Genomic DNA, 17,467 nt, shown 5'->3' on the forward strand with positions numbered 1-17,467 from the left:
AAATAACCAAACATTCACTGTTCATTGTTCCTGCTCTTATCCAAAATGTGTTTTAAGATCGTGCTGAAATGTAAATCTACATTGAAACTCAGAAAAAATGCTTCTGTAAGGAAAAATCAGTCATAAGTGTTTTTGAAAACAATGTATTTCAAGTGTTGAACAAGTCAATCAAACACAGTGCTTCATGTTATTATGCATGTTTCCTGCTAGACTGTCCTCCCAATATGATTAGCATCACTTCTGCACAGAATCATTTCATCTCTTCCATTACTACTGTATGCAGAATATCACAAACACATGATGAAATGCTGACTGGCCAACATAGTCTATTACATGAAGACACACCCCTCCCATAGATACAGAGATCTTATTGAAGTTTACACACGGATAACTGGCGCATCACAACATCATCTTACATCAATATAAACACTTCAAAGTTGTTTAAATTCAAATGTTTTCTGATTAAATTCTGAATTGTGTCACTTCCTTGTTTGGAAAAGACACGGTGGGAGACATTAAGCAGAATACACCACTGGCTGTCGTATGGTAGAACATGTGGAAATCACAGGGCACAGATTAATACAATCATTAAATAAAACCATGGATTAATAAACTGCATGTTCTGAGTATCAATGCTCAGTGAAGACATGTTTATGGCAGCCACAAGACTTCATGAGTGATGATACAACACCATTCGTTGTGTGATCTTAGAAAGCCATGATTATTAATAGAGTGAAGAAGTTATGAACTTTATAAAATCCTTGGACTGTAAATATAAGACTTAGCAAAGTTATGTTAGAGCAGACATGTCCCCTGAGTTATCAAACAGTGTACATTTAAGGCACAGAGGCACAACCCAGAGTGTGTCATGTAAAAATAATGAATAACTGAGTTTCATCTCATCAGGTTTTTGTTGATATTAAAAGGATTTAAAGAAAATCCATCCACAGGTTCATTTGTGTTAATCAGTGTTACACTTTGAAACAGAACGGGCTGTAAATCGATTGTCCATCATTATGATTAGTGTGCATTGTACCAGCAGAGGAACAGCACCTGCCTGCCAGTCGTTACAAATCAGTAATCACACATTATTTAAAGTGCATAATCGATCAAATCAGGAGAATACTGTAGCTTGGACGTCCTGCCACAGATCCATTTCACTTCACAGGTTATTAAAGTCCTGCTTCACAGTTTGGCTCTGGGCGTTTGCTCCAGCAGTTTCCTCATGTCCTGCAGAGCTGCTTCCACAGCGCGGGCCAGATGTGCTGCGTTAGTTTCTGAACAGCTGTTGAAAGAGGACACTGCGAAGTTGATGTGATCGTCCATGGGGTTGTAGCACACGCCGTATCCGCTGGGTGAAACCGGGCCGAAGCACATCACACAGTCGGTCTTTGACGGTACCTTGCGAAGACATGAGAATGTAGTGTTAGCAGTTAGCCTTCTCCATCTGGAACTCACTCCCCAAAAACATCTGTGAATGCACTGACCTCCCCATGTTCAAATCACATTTAACAAAACCTCTTCAGAACTGCTTTAATGTGATCATATTTTTTTTAATGTAAGCAGAAACACATGGTACAAAACACATACGTGAAAGAACATACAAACCGTTCCCTTACAAAACAAATAAAAATGAAATAAAAACCCTCAGGACCACTTCAGAGACATGTTTTCTATAGATCTGAGGTCTATAATATATTCATGAAAAACAGTATAATAATACATTTTATTTCTATAGCGCTTTTCTTGAACCCAAAGACGCTTTACATTTGGGAGGGAGGGTAGACAAACAAAACAAAAACAAAAAGAAACAAAACAAAACAGAAAAGCAGTCAGGAGGAAGTTGGTTGAGGGGGGGGGGGGGGGGGGGGGCTTATGGATACAGAGTTGAAGAGGTGAGTTTTGAGGCGGGACTGGAACAGGGTGAGGGACTCAGACTCACGGAGGTATTGGGGGAGGGAGTTCCAGAGCTTCGGGGCTGCCACAGAGAAGGCTCTGTCCCCGATAATATTATAATATAATATAATACAATATATGACAGTATAATAGGGGCCCTTTAAGTCTTAGGAACACATCTATGCGCCGTTCACCCCCTGATCCCACTGGAAGCGTCTGCGCTGCGACCTCCTCCTGCGTCATAACCCACCAGGCGCGTTTCAAAACGTTGCGGAAGCGGAGTGTCGTGTGTGCAGCCTCGCAGTATTCCACCAGACCCGCTGCGCTGCGCCGCGTCAAAAATAGGATTCATCCTATATTTTAGAAATCCCTTGCGGCGAGGAGCTTCTGGGACGCTTCGAGCCGCGGCGCAGCGGGTCTGGTGGAATAGCACCCATTGACTAGAGTGGCCGCGATCGCTAAAAACGCCGCAGCCGCAGCGCAGACGCTCCTGGTGGGATTAGGGGGTAAGTAGTGGCGGTTCACAGCGCTGGTCCATACCTGACTTGTAGAGAGTTTGTACTCTAAGGCTTTGGAGTAGGCGGGGTCCGTGTAGATCTCAGGGACGGAGACTTTCTCCTCCAGAGCGATCATCTTAAGGCCCAGCAGGTGTCTGTCGATGGCCTGGCCGCTGATCGCCTGATGGAGAGAAGGATGTTAGTCACCAGATGTTAACTACTTATTAACTAGACATGCTTTATTCTGTATCTTCCTTGTTGCAGGAGCTAGACGTACAAATTCAATAATACAGTGTTTACCCAAGCAGTAGGTTGTTGTAATTATAAGTATAAGTAAGTATTGAAAGTGCCTCAAACAAGACAAAATAGTACTTGTGTTTTGGGGGAGTTGGTGGTGTTTAGGTGAGTATTTGGGCAGCAGGATTGTGTGCATGGGGTTGAGTCTAAATAAACTACAGTGTGTGTTCATGGTAACGAAGGAACATGTGCCTCAGGTTCTTTGTAAAACAATGCCTCTCGATGGCACAAAGGAAGAAGATATATTAAGCGTTGACACACACCGTGCTTCTCAGTAGGAAACATTCACTGTAAGTTTGAGCTTTGTTGACAATTATTACTAGACGTGTTGACTTTGTTCATGCTGTGAATACTCACCATGTTAGTATACGCCCTGTGAGCATGAACAGCTTTCTCCATTAGATCCACCTTCTCTGTGTTCTGGTGAAAACAGGAAAAGGCGGGAAACATTACAACACAAACTGTTTCTCCTCAACGTAGAATTGTTTCCTAGAAGAAGAATCTATACTCATTTGGGGACGTGCCCATAAAGCGTTTTGTCTCTGGCAGAAAAGCGCTTTCTTTAGTTTTTATACTGCCATTGTAACTTAGACTGACACAGACTTTGCTTTTTATTACCCAGCTCCATTACTATATGTATGTTTAAAACTGTTTTTAACATGAGCACCAATCAGAGGACAGATGATTTGCTGCCTGTGAAGAAGTGACTGACAGAGTTCCCTATGAACCAGCTGGTGTACCGCGTCAATACAAATACATCCCATACAAATGTCCCTTTTAATCACACCTGTTTGCTGAGGTCATCAAAGGCCTTGACGAAGGCAGCGGAGGCGCTCGAAGCAGATCTGATTGTGTCTGTGCGGCCGAATCTGAACATACGCAGGGAGGCGCTCTCGTACGTGGCACAGCAGCGCTGGTTCATCCTGAGAGAGAAGACCAGAGCAGTGTGCAAAAACTGACTGGTGGCTACTAGACTAATACAGGGTTCATACACTTTTTCACCAATGATTCTCCATGACTTCTCCATGACCTTTACCTCATTTTCCATGACTTCTCCATGACCTTTACCTCATTTTCCATGACTTCTCCATGACCTTTACCTCATTTTCCATGACCTTTACCTCATTTTCCATGACTTCTCCATGACTTCTCCATGACCTTTACCTAATTTTCCATGATTTCTCCATGACCTTTACCTCATTTTCCATGACCAAAACAAATCTCTTTCTCAGCGGTACCACTGCAAATTGTTTATTTTAACGTGGAACAGGAAAATAAGGTCTGCATATGAAATAACTTATATCAAATAGTAGGCTTACTAGCTCCGACAGGCTAAAGCCACTAGAGGGCGTGATTGTAAACATCTCTCACCAGAGAATTACCGCAACAGTTAAATGCCTACGTTTCATTACTATACGATAGAGTATGTATTATCATTATAGTATTACTATTTCGGCGATTAGATAAAATATAAATTATATTTGATGCAACTTTAGTTACATTTCCATGACTTTTCCAAAACTTTGGGAAAAATATTGTTTTCCAAAACTTTTCCAGGGCCTGGAATTTGCATTTTGAATTTCCATGACTTTTCCAGGTTTTTAATGACCGTGCGAACCCTGCTAATAATAATAATATTTGGGTTAACAAAACTCAAAGTGCTACAGAGTAAAATGGTTGAAACCAAACAACAACAAATATATATATTTAATAAAGTAAACAACGGAATAAAAACAGTGACGTTTAGGCCGGCATGGCAACAAGTGGGGTTTTTAAAGATCTAGCAAAAGGCTATTCTAAAAAGATGCTATGTTAGGCCTTTTCTAAAAGCATCCACAGACTAGGTAACATTAAGCTGTCTGTGGCTCTTTTCTGCTGTAACAAATGGAAATGTCCTCTCTGTGGGACGAACAAAGGTATTCTGATTCTGAATGTACCTCAAAACTTGAATCTATTACATCTCAGTCAAGGACACAATCTTCCTTATTGCAGCGTACATGATAAAGATGAATTTACATGAAGCTCTCTGGTTAGCTTAGCGTTAAAAGTCTCTATAAAAACCACTTATCTAAGTCTTCCCAGCCTCTCACCTGTAGTAAGCCAGCTGAAGCGCCACCTGTATGAAAGCATCAGGGCTCATCTTGTGGGTCTTTGGGATATTTTTACCAAAGTGGTCAAATACGATGACCTTGGTGTCCAGCTCCTGGGCCAGTCTGTGGGGGGAGAAATGAACCTCTCATTACGGGACCCCCTTGAAAACGAGATGGTGCATCTCAAGGGGTTTATCCCAATCAATAAAAATGTCTATATATTACCATCATAACATAAAGAAAACATACATATATAAATACACTTAATAATAAATGTTATTTGTAGAGCACCTTTCATGCACAGAAAACACAACAACAATATTAAAATAAATACAGTAACAAGATAAAACATCAACAGTGATCCCAATGAAATTCCCTTGAAGTAAAGCTGACTTTAAAATAGGTTAAAATATAACAATTAATTAAAAATGTGACATAAAAGCAAAGCAGAACAAAAACAGTAAAACACAGACAATGGGTTGGAGAAGTGAGAATTGAAAGTTAACCCAAATTAAAAGCCATATTAAAAAGATTAATTTGCTTTTAAACATTTCAAAGCAGTCACTAAATACTTGAAGAACTTTTAGCGGATACTACTTCTGTACTTTATTATTCTGAAATGGGCCATTGTGCAGAATGAGTACTTTTACTCTTTGTAATAAGTAACTTTTGATCTTAATACTTTGGTACTTTTACATTTTGAAATCAGGACTTTTACTTACTAGTAAAGGACACATTTAAGACCATTGTATTTGTAAATTTAACTTAAGTAAAGGCTCTGAGTACTTCTTCCAATACTGCAATTTACTGTGTGTGTGTGTGTGTGTGTGTGTGTGTGTGTGTGTGTGTGTGTGTGTGTGTCACCTGAAGCGTCTTGTCAAACCAGACCATAGTATTTGTAGTTTTACTTAAGTAAACTACTTGAGTACTGCTTCCAATACTGCAATGTACTACTGTGTGTGTGTGTGTGTGTGTGTGTGTGTGTGTGTGTGTGTGTGTGTGTGTGTGTGTGTGTGTGTGTGTGTGTGTGTGTGTGTGTGTGTGTGTGTTAGTAAAGTAATCCCTCACATGTCCATGGCGTGCTTGGCCTCCTCGATGTCCTTCTTGATCTCAGGCGTGATGTTGAAGTGCAGTTTTTGGGGCATGGGCAAAGGCACCATGGGAGTCCGCACCAGGTCTGGCTTCCTCCTATTAGCACAAACAAAAACGATCATCAAAATGGAATAAAAACTAAATAAGGTTGCAGTCAAATAGTGCTTTTTGCTTAGGACGGTTCCTAACTGAGTGATATGAGTACTTATAAGTGTCAGCCACGATTAGAGCTATTTCAACTCTGTAGAAGGAAATAAAAGGAGCTTCCTTCAGTATCTCCTTTACCATAGGATACATCGGACCATCCTTTACCAAGGGGAAGGAGACTCCCACAATTCCTTGCAGCTGCTATATTTAAAGTGCCATTACTCCATTTGGGAAAGCAACTCATGATGGACGAATGCACATGATGTCAATTAACGTGCGTACTAAGCATTTTCCATCTCATGCGATATATTGCCGGAGTGCTTCTCCGTTTGAACTTTCATTAATATGTTAAACCAAAAAGGAGAACTATGAATTCAACGTGAAAACACGACCAAAGGAAGTCAAACGTTCACTATGTTTTTCTTTCAGTCTTTATTTCGAACAGATTAAAAGAATAACAAATGTGAAAAACAGAATACCGTATTGTTATAATAAAGTATTTATCCACATTCATGGTAATATTTGTATATTCAACAAAAAAACTAAAAATGTCTTCATATTAATAATAAATCATATGTGTCCGAAAGGGAGCAGGAGGAAGCAAATGCTTATTAATTCCCACCCCTTACTTGATCAATGATTGTCCTTTAAATCATTATGCAAGTTATTCCTACATACATTTATACATATACAATAATTTCTCATCTTCAATCACTTTCTTCATTCTCATAGTTTTCCCAAAAAGTGTTTCTGTACATCCTTTTAAACTGAATTAAGCTTGTGCTTTGTTTTAACTCCTGCTCCAAACCATTCCATAAAATCACCCCACAGATTGTTAAACTCATACTTCTCAGAGTTGTTCTGACCTTGAGTTTCAAATGTAGATTTCCTCTCAAATTATAACCACCCTCTCCGTCTACGAACAATGTTTTTAATGTCCTAGGAAGTAGATTATGTCTGGCTCTGTACATGATTTGTGCCGTTTTAAATGTAACCAGATCAATGAACTTCAATATGTGTGACTTCAAAAATAATCCATTAGTGTGTTCAAGATATCCAACATTATTGATAACTCTTATAGCCCTTTTCTGTAATGTGCATAACGGCTGTAGGTTGGTTTTGTACGTTGTTACAGCCGCTGCTACCTTGTGCCCTTAACTCTGGTTGTGTGTAGATGTAAATGAGCTGTGCAGTTCCTCTGCTATCATTGGCCGTCCCGACCTCTCAACATCCGCGGGGATTGGACAGACGTCACCCTATCCCTGCTCGCTTCTGCCACGTCATCCGGGGGAGGAGTATAAAGGCTGGGCACGGACACCATTCGGGAGGCTCTGTATTGTGTGACAGATGCCTCAACCCTCTCATTGTGACAAAGCCTTCGTTCTGTGATTCTGTTAGCAGTGTGTTACCCAGGTGGTTAGCGCCTGTAGATCAGCATTCTTGTGTGTATTGCTTAGACCCAGGTGGTTAGCGCCTGTAGATCAGCATTCTTGTGTGTATTGCTTAGACCCAGGTGGTTAGCGCCTGTAGATCAGCATTCTTGTGTGTATTGCTTAGACCCAGGTGGTTAGCGCCTGTAGATCAGCATTCTTGTGTGTATTGCTTAGACCCAGGTGATCAGCGCCTGTAGATCAGCATTCTTGTGTGTATTGCTTAGACCCAGGTGGTTAGCGCCTGTAGATCAGCATTCTTGTGAGTATTGCTTAGACCCAGGTGATCAGCGCCTGTAGATCAGCATTCTTGTGTGTATTGCTTAGACCCAGGTGATCAGCGCCTGTAGATCAGCATTCTTGTGAGTATTGCTTAGACCCAGGTGGTTAGCGCCTGTAGATCAGCATTCTTGTGAGTATTGCTTAGACCCAGGTGATCAGCGCCTGTAGATCAGCATTCTTGTGAGTATTGCTTAGACCCAGGTGATTAGCGCCTGTAGATCAGCATTCTTGTGAGTATTGCTTAGACCCAGGTGGTTAGCGCCTGTAGATCAGCATTCTTGTGTGTATTGCTTAGACCCAGGTGATCAGCGCCTGTAGATCAGCATTCTTGTGTGTATTGCTTAGACCCAGGTGATCAGCGCCTGTAGATCAGCATTCTTGTGTGGATTGCTTAGACCCAGGTGATTAGCGCCTGTAGATCAGCATTCTTGTGAGTATTGCTTAGACCCAGGTGATCAGCGCCTGTAGATCAGCATTCTTGTGTGGATTGCGTAGATCCAGGTGGTTAGCACCTGTAGACCCGCACCAGCTGTGTTCTTCCACAGTGAGATTTTCTTTCCTTTTGTATAGCGGGGCAACTCTCTTTTAGAGACCCCTTTTGTTGGATAGTGACAGCTTGACCCGTTGTTGGGCCAAGCTGTTTGTGTAGCCTACATCATTTTACTTACTTGCAGTAACAATTAAACCACCGGTAACGTATACCAATTCCAATCTGGTCGTGTCGTGTCCTTTTGGTCCTCCTAGCCCAATTGGGAACGTAACATACGTGTTTCCCCAAATCTCCACACAGTAAGTTTAGTTGGGTAAGTGATTTTTCAAGCAGGTTTATTTGTAATCAACATGTTTGAATGATGATATGCACAGAAGTAGATGTGTATATGTGTGTAATCCATATATTTCATTGGTTATTATTTATTCATACAGTTTCGTAACTAACTGGGATCCATGTTGATTCACACGAGTGGACAGTAAGGGGAAAACATTTCCTCTCCGTCCTGCTCTCTTACTTGTTGCTGAACTTCCTACAACAAGAATAGATACAAACGATCTTAGACCTACTTACGTGTATTCCACAACATGGTCGATCAGGGCCACTATCGGCGGGCCCTCAGCTGGGGCGTGCTCATAGTTCGCACCACATGTCCCGTCTTCTCCAATAATAAACTGAGAGGAAGAACAGACACAGAACGTGTAAAACATTGGCATTCAATCATCTTAGCTTATCAATTCTGTTAGAGCCAGGCAAGTCCTTCTGCTCAAAATCAAGTGTTGAGTTTACACAGGGGTATCGGAGTACTTCTTCCAATACGGCAATTTACTACTGTGTGTGTGTGTGTGTGTGTGTGTGTGTGTGTGTGTGTGTGTGTGTGTGTGTGTGTGTGTGTGTGTCTAATACTTTATTACTCTGAAATGGGCCATTGTGCAGAATGAGTACTTTTACTCTTTGTAATAAGTAACTTTTGATCTTAATGCTTTTGTACTTTTACATTTTGAAATCAGGACTTTTACTTACTAGTAAAGGACACATTTAAGACCATAGTATTTGTAAATTTAACTTAAGTAAAGGATCCGAGTACTTCTTCCAACAGTGCAATTTACTACTGTGTGTGTGTGTGTGTGTGTGTGTGTGTGTGTGTGTGTGTGTGTGTGTGTGTGTGTGTGTGTGTGTGTGTGTGTGGTCTAGCATTACTATACTTGTGGGGACCTAAATCTGTTAACATAGTCACATGTGGGGACTGGCTTCCCTTATGGGGACAAATTGGAGGTCCCCATGAGGGGAATCATTAATTTTAGGGTGAAGACTTGGTTAAGGGTAAGGTTAAGGGTAAGGGTTAGGGTTAGGCATGTGTTGGTTATGGTTAGGATAAGTCTCCATGAAATGCATGTAAGTCAATGTAATGTCCCCTGAAGTGATGTATACATGGTGTGTGTGTGTGTGTGTGTGTGTGTGTGTGTGTGTGTGTGTGTGTGTGTGTCACCTGGAGCGTCTTGTCGAACCAGCGGTTGCCACTGTTCCACTGGCTGCCTCCTCCGTGCAGCATCTGGACGGCGGCAGAGCTGCGGTACGTCTCATCAGAAACCTGAGGCATGGCTCCGTCCAAACACAGAGTGAAGATGCTCCTCTGGATGGCCCACACCGACTTTTTGTTGGTCTTATCTAGACATGTCAGATAACCCGCAAACATGAGACTCATTGTTTTCTTCTGCTATCGGAGAAGACTTCACGTCACTGATATCATGGCAGTTATCGTGGCTTCCTTCCTTGTTTTCTATCAAGCCACTAGACGCCTTCAACAGACATTTTAAACTTTTTTTCTGTTGGGAAAATACTGAATGTCCTCTTCCAACATGAGAGTAACATGATGACAAAGGTATCAACTGTAGCTGTGAACATGACAGGATGTGTGATTACCTAGAAGAGCATCAGGACTGTTTGAGGCAGATGATAGCTATGTGATTAACATGATGATTCAGCCTCTATGGAGAGAGACATCAAGCATGCTCATTTCTGACGTGGAGCTAATCTGAAGTAAACATTGAATACTGCTTTCTACTCCTCCATCTTGTGACTGTGTAACTCCCTCTCTTGATATCAGCATGTGAAGGACACTGTTTGAGATTTTGAGTAAAGTCAGAATTTTGAGATTTTTCGAAAAAATACATAATTTTTAGAATTTGAGAAAAAAGACAGTATTTTGAGATTTTTTGAAATAATTCATAATTTTGAGAAAAAAGTCCGAATTAGTAGATTTTGGGGGAAAAATATCATAATTTTGAGAAAAAAGTCAGAATTTGTAGATTTTGGGAAAAAAAAATCAGAATTTTGAGAAAAAGTCAGAATTTTTTCAGATTTTTCGAAAAAAGACATAATTTTTAGAATTTGAGAAAAAAGACAGAATTTTTAGATTTTTAGTCCGAATTTTTGGGGGAAAAAATCAGAGTTTTGAGAAACAGACTGTTCAGGAACTAGCTGATGCTCTGTATGTGATGACTACTTCCATTCAGGAGAGGATCACAAACACATGGATCCTGAGATTGAAGCTCAAGCCGGTGACGAGTGATATTTTTCTAACATATTCTTTCCTTTATATTCGTCTCTCACAGTCTACTCACAGTTGATAAGTTGCTTGGCCTCCGTTAATGGGATGATTGTGCAATGCTCAAAATAAAATAAACAACTTAGGTATTCTTTCTTGCTTTCTTTCTTGCTTTGATAAGGCTTATATAACTTGATAACTCAAAGGAAAATTGAACGGTAAAAAACTGTGCTTCGACGGTGTCTTTAAGAGGTTGCCCATCACTGCCGTGGGAATTGTAGTCTTTTATGCTCTGGTTGACTACAGACGTCACGATTAGGTGGCCTTTCTTATAAAAACGAAATACTGGCTCAAACAGGAGTGTTATCTCACCCTTGTTGAGGTTGACGTAGGCCTTGCCCCAGGAGTCTCGATGCTGCGTGGTGAGGATGCCCACGGGCTCCATGTTTGTTTGAGAGGAGGAGCTGCAGATCCTGTCCAGCTGAACACAGAACTGATCCGCTGTCAGTGGAGTGCCATCACTGTTGTACACCTCCAACACAAAGAACTGAGGGCATGTGGAGGGAAGACAGGAAAGGCTCAGTCAGGCTTCTCACATAGTAAGCACACAATCATCATAATTTTACTCAATCTGGACGACTGAACTCTACTGTGCTTGTTGACTTTTCTAGAGCATTAATGTAAGACCCAGTGAAGCCAGGTTACTCAAAGAGCCATTCTAAATTTGACTTGTGATCTGGATTAATACTGTTTCCAGAGCATCCTTGTCTTTATCTGTGATAATTAGGCCAATGGAAAGACTCAGTCAGGCTTCTCATATTTAGTTAACAATTGTCAAATTGACAGAAGAGTGACTGTGCTGGCAAATGTCATCAGCTGATCAACGTTTTAACAAGTCCAAGTTAAAAGACAAAATAACAGCTGGATTCTGTGCAGTGTGTGTGCAAGCCCGTATCAGTTTCCTACAGGTGTACTGGTCCTACCCCCTGGTGTCTCTGGGGATAGGACCTATAATCTCCAAAGGTGAATCTTGCACCTCTTCGTCATATGTCTCCAGAGAATCCTTGTCTTTATCGGTGTACACAATCATTATTTTACTCTATCTGGACGACTGAACTCTACAGTGCTTGTTGACTTTTCTAGAGCATTAGTGCAACGTCCCCACTAGAGATGAGGAAATGCAACACACACCAGTTGGAATTGGTATAATGGGTTTATTTTAAATAGCAAGTAACAAAATGGAAGTAGCTAAAAGGGCACAGGTTGATAAGTAACCAAACAAAAAGGAGGACTCTAAAAACAATCACAATCTTCAGGAGGCGGACCAGGAGATGGCAGCCAATGACGTCAGGGCAACCACACAGCTCATTTGCATATAACACAAGTTAACACAGTTAAAACGACCAGGAAGGCGACAGTCGTAATAGTGTAAGACCGTGTGAAGCCAGGTTACTCAAAGAGCCCTTCTAATGTGATCTGGATTACTACTGAGCAAAACCCAGAGGTATCGCGCTCAGTGGGGGATGAAGATTCCCCGCTGAATCTCTATTGAGCATGTTCCACTCTCTGATTGTTCTTGGAAACAGTGAGTATTTCAGAGTGTCACTCGATGTGGATATTGTTAATTTACATGCACTATTTCTGTGTATGTTTGATGTGCTCACTTTGAGTTTTATTGTGAAGAACCGTCCGGAAGTGTTACCGGATGTTGTCAAGTGTTACGTGGGAGTTACGTGTTGTATGTGTTATCCGAAGATGGCCGTGTGCTGAAATAAAGTGTCGTGCTAAGACGAAAGTGTGTCTTATTATCGACTAACAGATATTCTCTGGAAGTTCAAGGAGTTAGCTTTGCGGGTCATCGTTCTAAGAGGCTTTAGGGTATATTGATGCATCAAGGCCTGAGACGTTATGGACAATCTTGAAGAAGAGAACTCGTTAAACCGTTTGAGCATTTCTGTGACACTGCTGTCCAATTTATAATCTCTAACTGCACCTCTACGTTATACTGTTTCCAGAGCATCCTTTTCTTTATCTGTGATAATTAGGCCCCTGGTACCGGAAGAGCTTAAAGGTCCCATGTCATGGCCATTTCTACTGATCATAACTCCATTGTTGAGGTCTACTAGAATAGATTTACATTGTTCAATGTTCCAAACTCATATTGGTTTCTCACAGCATCTCTGTAAAGTATGTGTATTCACTCTCTGTCCTGAACGGCTTGTTGGAGCTCCTGCCCCCCCCTCCCTCCCTATGAGCCCAGTGGCCGTCTGCGAGACAGCGAGACACAGCGAAACCCAGCCCGAAACACACATACACCCGCAGCCTGGCTGTGAGTTTGTGTGTGTGCTCACACACCGACTCACAGCCTCGCCGCGTCCCGCCGTCTCAGGGAGGAGAAATCGGCGGAGCTGCAGCTGAGAAAAGATTGAGAGTGTGTGTGTTTGTGAGGAAGTCCGCGGATTGGTCCAAATTGACCAATCCACGGACTTAACGTAACGGCTCCTTGGATTGGTCCATTTGGGTATGGGCATGTCACTGTACCCAGGAAGAAAAAGAGAAATCTTCAACGAGGCGTTCTGGGGCAGCACAGACAGGTCTTCTCTGTGTTAGAGTTTTACTCCCTACAGGGTGTACTTTGAGGGTTTGTGACTCTGCAGACCGTTTACATGCAGAACAACCTTCATAACACACAAGGGGACGGGTAATAACCGGAAAGCATGACATGGGACCTTTAAAAAAATGTGCAACGTTGACCAGTGTAGTTCCGTCTAATCCAAAAATGTATGTATCCACAAGTAGCAATAAGCTTGACTCCAACAAAAATACGTCTCCGGAAAGTTTGGTTGACTCTTTACTTAAACAAAATATATCAGTACAAACACATATTTTCAAAGGTCAAAAAACTTAATTGCTCCGAGATTCTTTTCTCCTTCAGTCGGCTATGACGTCAATTTTACAACGGCTGGTTTAAATAAATGATATAATAATAATACAAATAACAAAGGATTACAATGTTCAAATATATCTATATACACACACAATATATCAAATTATACATTTTAACATATGGCTCCTACAACCAGTGTTCACTCACCTGATGGTTGTGCACTACAGTTATGTGTGTCGGGGGTCTGGAGCTTTTAGCATGGTTCACCACCGAGTCGCTCTTCAGGCCTGGGATACGGCAGGACGACAGCACCTTGTAGTACTGATTCATACACAGGGGCTTCGCTCCCATAAATTCAACTGGCAGGGTCTCACTGCAAGAAATATTCATGACTCAGCTGATTAGTTACAATATTCAAAGCTCTACGGTGTTTCAAAACGTGGGTTCACTCATGTGAAAAAAGCGTATTATTCCAAATGATGTTATCAATAGACTCTCCACTAAATTGGGAGAATCAAATCAAATCAATCTTTATTTGTATAGCCCAATATCACAAAACACATTTGTCTCAGTGGGCTTTACAGATTCAAACAAATAACAACATTGTAAATGATGGAGTTACAGCTAAATGAAAATACAAGATAGAAAAGACCTGTTCCAGAACAACAGCTGGCTCAGTGATGATTTGTGACAATTGTTAATGTAATAAGCTGCATTTTTATACTGTGGAAGTTTATTTAAGAAGGTATGGTAGACTGCGTGACCCAATAAGAACACAGTTGTTTACTTGTTCTTATTATAGGCAACAAAAGCAAAAGGAGGCTAGGAGACAAACCCATTAATAGGACAAAATAAGCAGGAGTCCACAAGGAGGATATTATGAACACGGTACTCACTTGTCAATCATTGTCTTAAAGTCCAGAACACCTGCTATCAGTTTGGAAGCAAACCTAAGCAGAGAGAACATGATGTTATTCAATAGTTCAGAAGTGATTATTAAATGACCAAACCATTCGTGTTTATGGTTAAAATATACCAGTATGCATCTAAATCAGATAATCATAATGTATGCTTTCATTGTTTCAGAGTAACACAAGAATGCATCTCTGCCACCTGTCTGTAAATGGGTTGGATATAAACTGAGAGGACATGTGATACCTTATTTGTCCCTGTTTATCTCTGAAGTTCATGCGGGGCAAGACCAACCCGGGACTTGAATGCACCACCACAGGCAACCGGTAGTCCAGATAAGCAATCTGCACCCACCATTGTGACAACTACAAAGACAGAGAGAAACAGAGCCAATAACAGATCAATAATACACTTTATGAAAAGGAAATCGGTGAAATGTCCGAGGGGTTTTCAAATACATTGATTAGGCAAAGAACAAAATCCTAACAGGTCGTGTCAGGGCAACGCATCTCAAGTCAATTTGGATTAACTTAAAAATAGTGTATGTATATATATAATTTTGTTTATCTGTGTGAGTATTTAATTAAGGAATTATCTTTTATTTCTTTATCCTGCAATCCTCTGTATAAGCCTTGCTTTCTGCCCTCCCGCTTCTACTCATTTATTTTTATTTTTCGGATGTATAAACTGTCTAATTGTTGAAATAGTAGAATACATTTAAAAATAATAATAATAATACAAATTTCCCACACAAGTCTCACCCAGTTCTCGGTGTTCTGTGCTCTCTTTTCCAGACTTTTCTGAAGTCTCTCTCCCAGCCCTCCTGCTTTCTGGAACTCGTCCACCAGCTCTTTGGTGTGCTTCAGCTCATCCAGCTCCATGATGGGCTCCAGAGCTGAGATGTAGCGCTCGCAGGTCTGCTGCAGGGGGGGCACCGGCAGCGTGGGCAGGCCCTTCTGGTGCGTCAGGTATCTGCCGGAGACTCGAGTCAAAGACACCGGCTTCACCAGGTGACGGAGCTTCATGAGGCCGCAGGGTTTCGCCCTCCCCACCTTCACAGGAAGACAAAGCAGTGTATGTTTAATAAATGTTTGTGGTGTTACTTTGTGAAAGTGTGTGGTCATCATTTCCCTAGTCAACTGTCTTTTAATAATGCTAAATAAACCGACATGACTAAAATATGCTGAGTTAACTTACTTGTATTTCCACATGTATATTTATTTTACTTTTTTATGCCATTTTGTTTCTATTTCAGAAATATTTTGGACTGTTTATTTCTTGTATCTTAATTTGTCTTATGTCCTTGTTTTTTATGCTGCTGCAAAATGGATTTTATCATAGTATTATAATAATTAGGTTATTATGTGTTCGTGTTATTTATACATGTAAAAGCATTTATTGTTCATGAGTTTGGACACATTTAGATACTAGAAATACTGTGTAGATACAGTATACTGCATTATATCATATCAGCATATCATGTTACTTTACATGTACAAAGTAGCTGTGAGTGTTTAAATACATGTAGTGGAGTACAAGTCAGTACACAACTTGAACAAATATACTTTTCTGATAAATTGTGACCATATCTAAAGAATAGTTGTTGGTTGCAGTTATAACGAGGTACCGGTAGGGGTAAAAATAAATTGGTAAAATAAATGTCAAAAGTATTCAGATTAAGTTTCTGTTATCCTATTAACTGGCTTAACTGAATACATTAAATGTACGTACTTAATGTTCTTCAGATATTTTATTCCAGTGAGTTTGCCGAATAGCGAGATAAGTCTTATGCTGACCTAACTTTATGTTATCTTCTTTCCCATCTACATTTCTGTATTTAATTCACTATACGTTGACTTAACGTTGGACCAGAAGTGAAGTGTATTTTCAGTCAAGCTTGTGCTTCAGAGTCTTTTGGCTAAAGCTATATTGTTTCTTAGCTAAACATAATTCACCTTTCACCCATTTAGCTTAGCTAAAGGTTAACTAGCATTACCTACTATCAGCTAGCCTAGCACACATTCATATTACCTGCTAACAGCTAGCACAGGTTCATTTCCCCTGCTAACAGCTTGCACACATTCATGTTACGTGCTAACAGCTAGCACACATTCATTTGAACTGCTAACAGCTAGCACAGGTTCATTTCCCCTGCTAACAGCTTGCACACATGTATGTGTGCTAGCTGTTAGCACACACTCCTGTTATCTACTAACAGCTAGCACACATTCATGTTAACGTCTGCCGTTAATCAGCGTTAGCCAATTAGCACAACACACCACAACCATTAATGTTCTTAACTTCAATAATGACTAATATTAATATCAGAGTCTCGTGTTGGCTTAAGACCAATGTCAATAAACCTACTCAGCGAAAAGTGCCTTACTTACCATAGTTCTGCAGCAAATGCCCCACATTGTAAAGAAACGCCCACAGTCAGTGCTCGAAGTCCAGCAGGATTAGATTGGAGAAAAGCTCTTTATTTCACTGTTGTGTTTGATAAGTGAGAGTAACTGCAGACAGGCTGGAAACTCTCCTGACTTCCCCACAACACAGGTCAGCTGTCAGCACAATGTAGGAGAGTCACCCTGCTGGGAATGCCTAAGGTATGCCACTGCTATTTGGTGCTGGGTGTGACTGTCATTGGTAGTCTTATTACTCATGCTGCCCTATGGCCCATTTCAGAATAAAGAACATAAGTATTACCAGCTAAGTGCACTTCAAGTATTAAAAGTTAGAGTCCTTGTTGCAGAATGGATCTTATATTATTATGTTCATTACATGTATCTGTTTTTATACATATAAAAGCATTTTAGGATTATAGTTTGTCAATGTGGACGAGATTAGATACTGTGTATATTGGTACTACAGCACTGCATAATGCCGTATATGCATATCA

General features: G+C 40.7%; 1 protein-coding gene across 1 annotated transcript; it reads right to left on the reverse strand.

Moving 5' to 3' along the window:
* Positions 1–127: 127 nt before the first annotated feature.
* On the reverse strand, positions 128–17,193 carry LOC117558194 (carnitine O-acetyltransferase-like). The gene is made up of 14 exons (XM_034234220.1): positions 16,959–17,193; positions 15,330–15,620; positions 14,815–14,933; positions 14,553–14,606; positions 13,864–14,029; positions 11,142–11,316; positions 9,711–9,889; positions 8,795–8,895; positions 5,849–5,968; positions 4,781–4,903; positions 3,478–3,613; positions 3,048–3,110; positions 2,437–2,574; positions 128–1,401 (listed from the first exon to the last, which is right to left on the reverse strand). Exons 1-14 carry the CDS (start codon positions 16,983–16,985, stop codon positions 1,186–1,188), a joined length of 1,908 nt encoding a protein of 635 aa, XP_034090111.1. The 5' UTR covers positions 16,986–17,193; the 3' UTR covers positions 128–1,185.
* Positions 17,194–17,467: the final 274 nt, after the last annotated feature.

Source organism: Gymnodraco acuticeps, unplaced genomic scaffold, assembly GCF_902827175.1.
Source record: "Gymnodraco acuticeps unplaced genomic scaffold, fGymAcu1.1, whole genome shotgun sequence".
In the NCBI taxonomy this organism is placed as follows: Eukaryota; Metazoa; Chordata; class Actinopteri; order Perciformes; family Bathydraconidae; genus Gymnodraco; species Gymnodraco acuticeps.

What these genes read in the sequence shown, in the direction of transcription:
- LOC117558194 (XM_034234220.1), bottom strand. Translation starts at nt 16,985, where the DNA reads ATGTGGGGCATTTGCTGCAGAACTATG. An exon ending in CACAGAACACCGAGAACTGG is followed by an intron (nt 14,934 to 15,329) that starts GTGAGACTTGTG and finishes CTGTCTTTGTAG; the next exon opens with TTGTCACAATGGTGGGTGCA. An exon ending in GATAAACAGGGACAAATAAG is followed by an intron (nt 14,607 to 14,814) that starts GTATCACATGTC and finishes CTCTCTGCTTAG; the next exon opens with GTTTGCTTCCAAACTGATAG.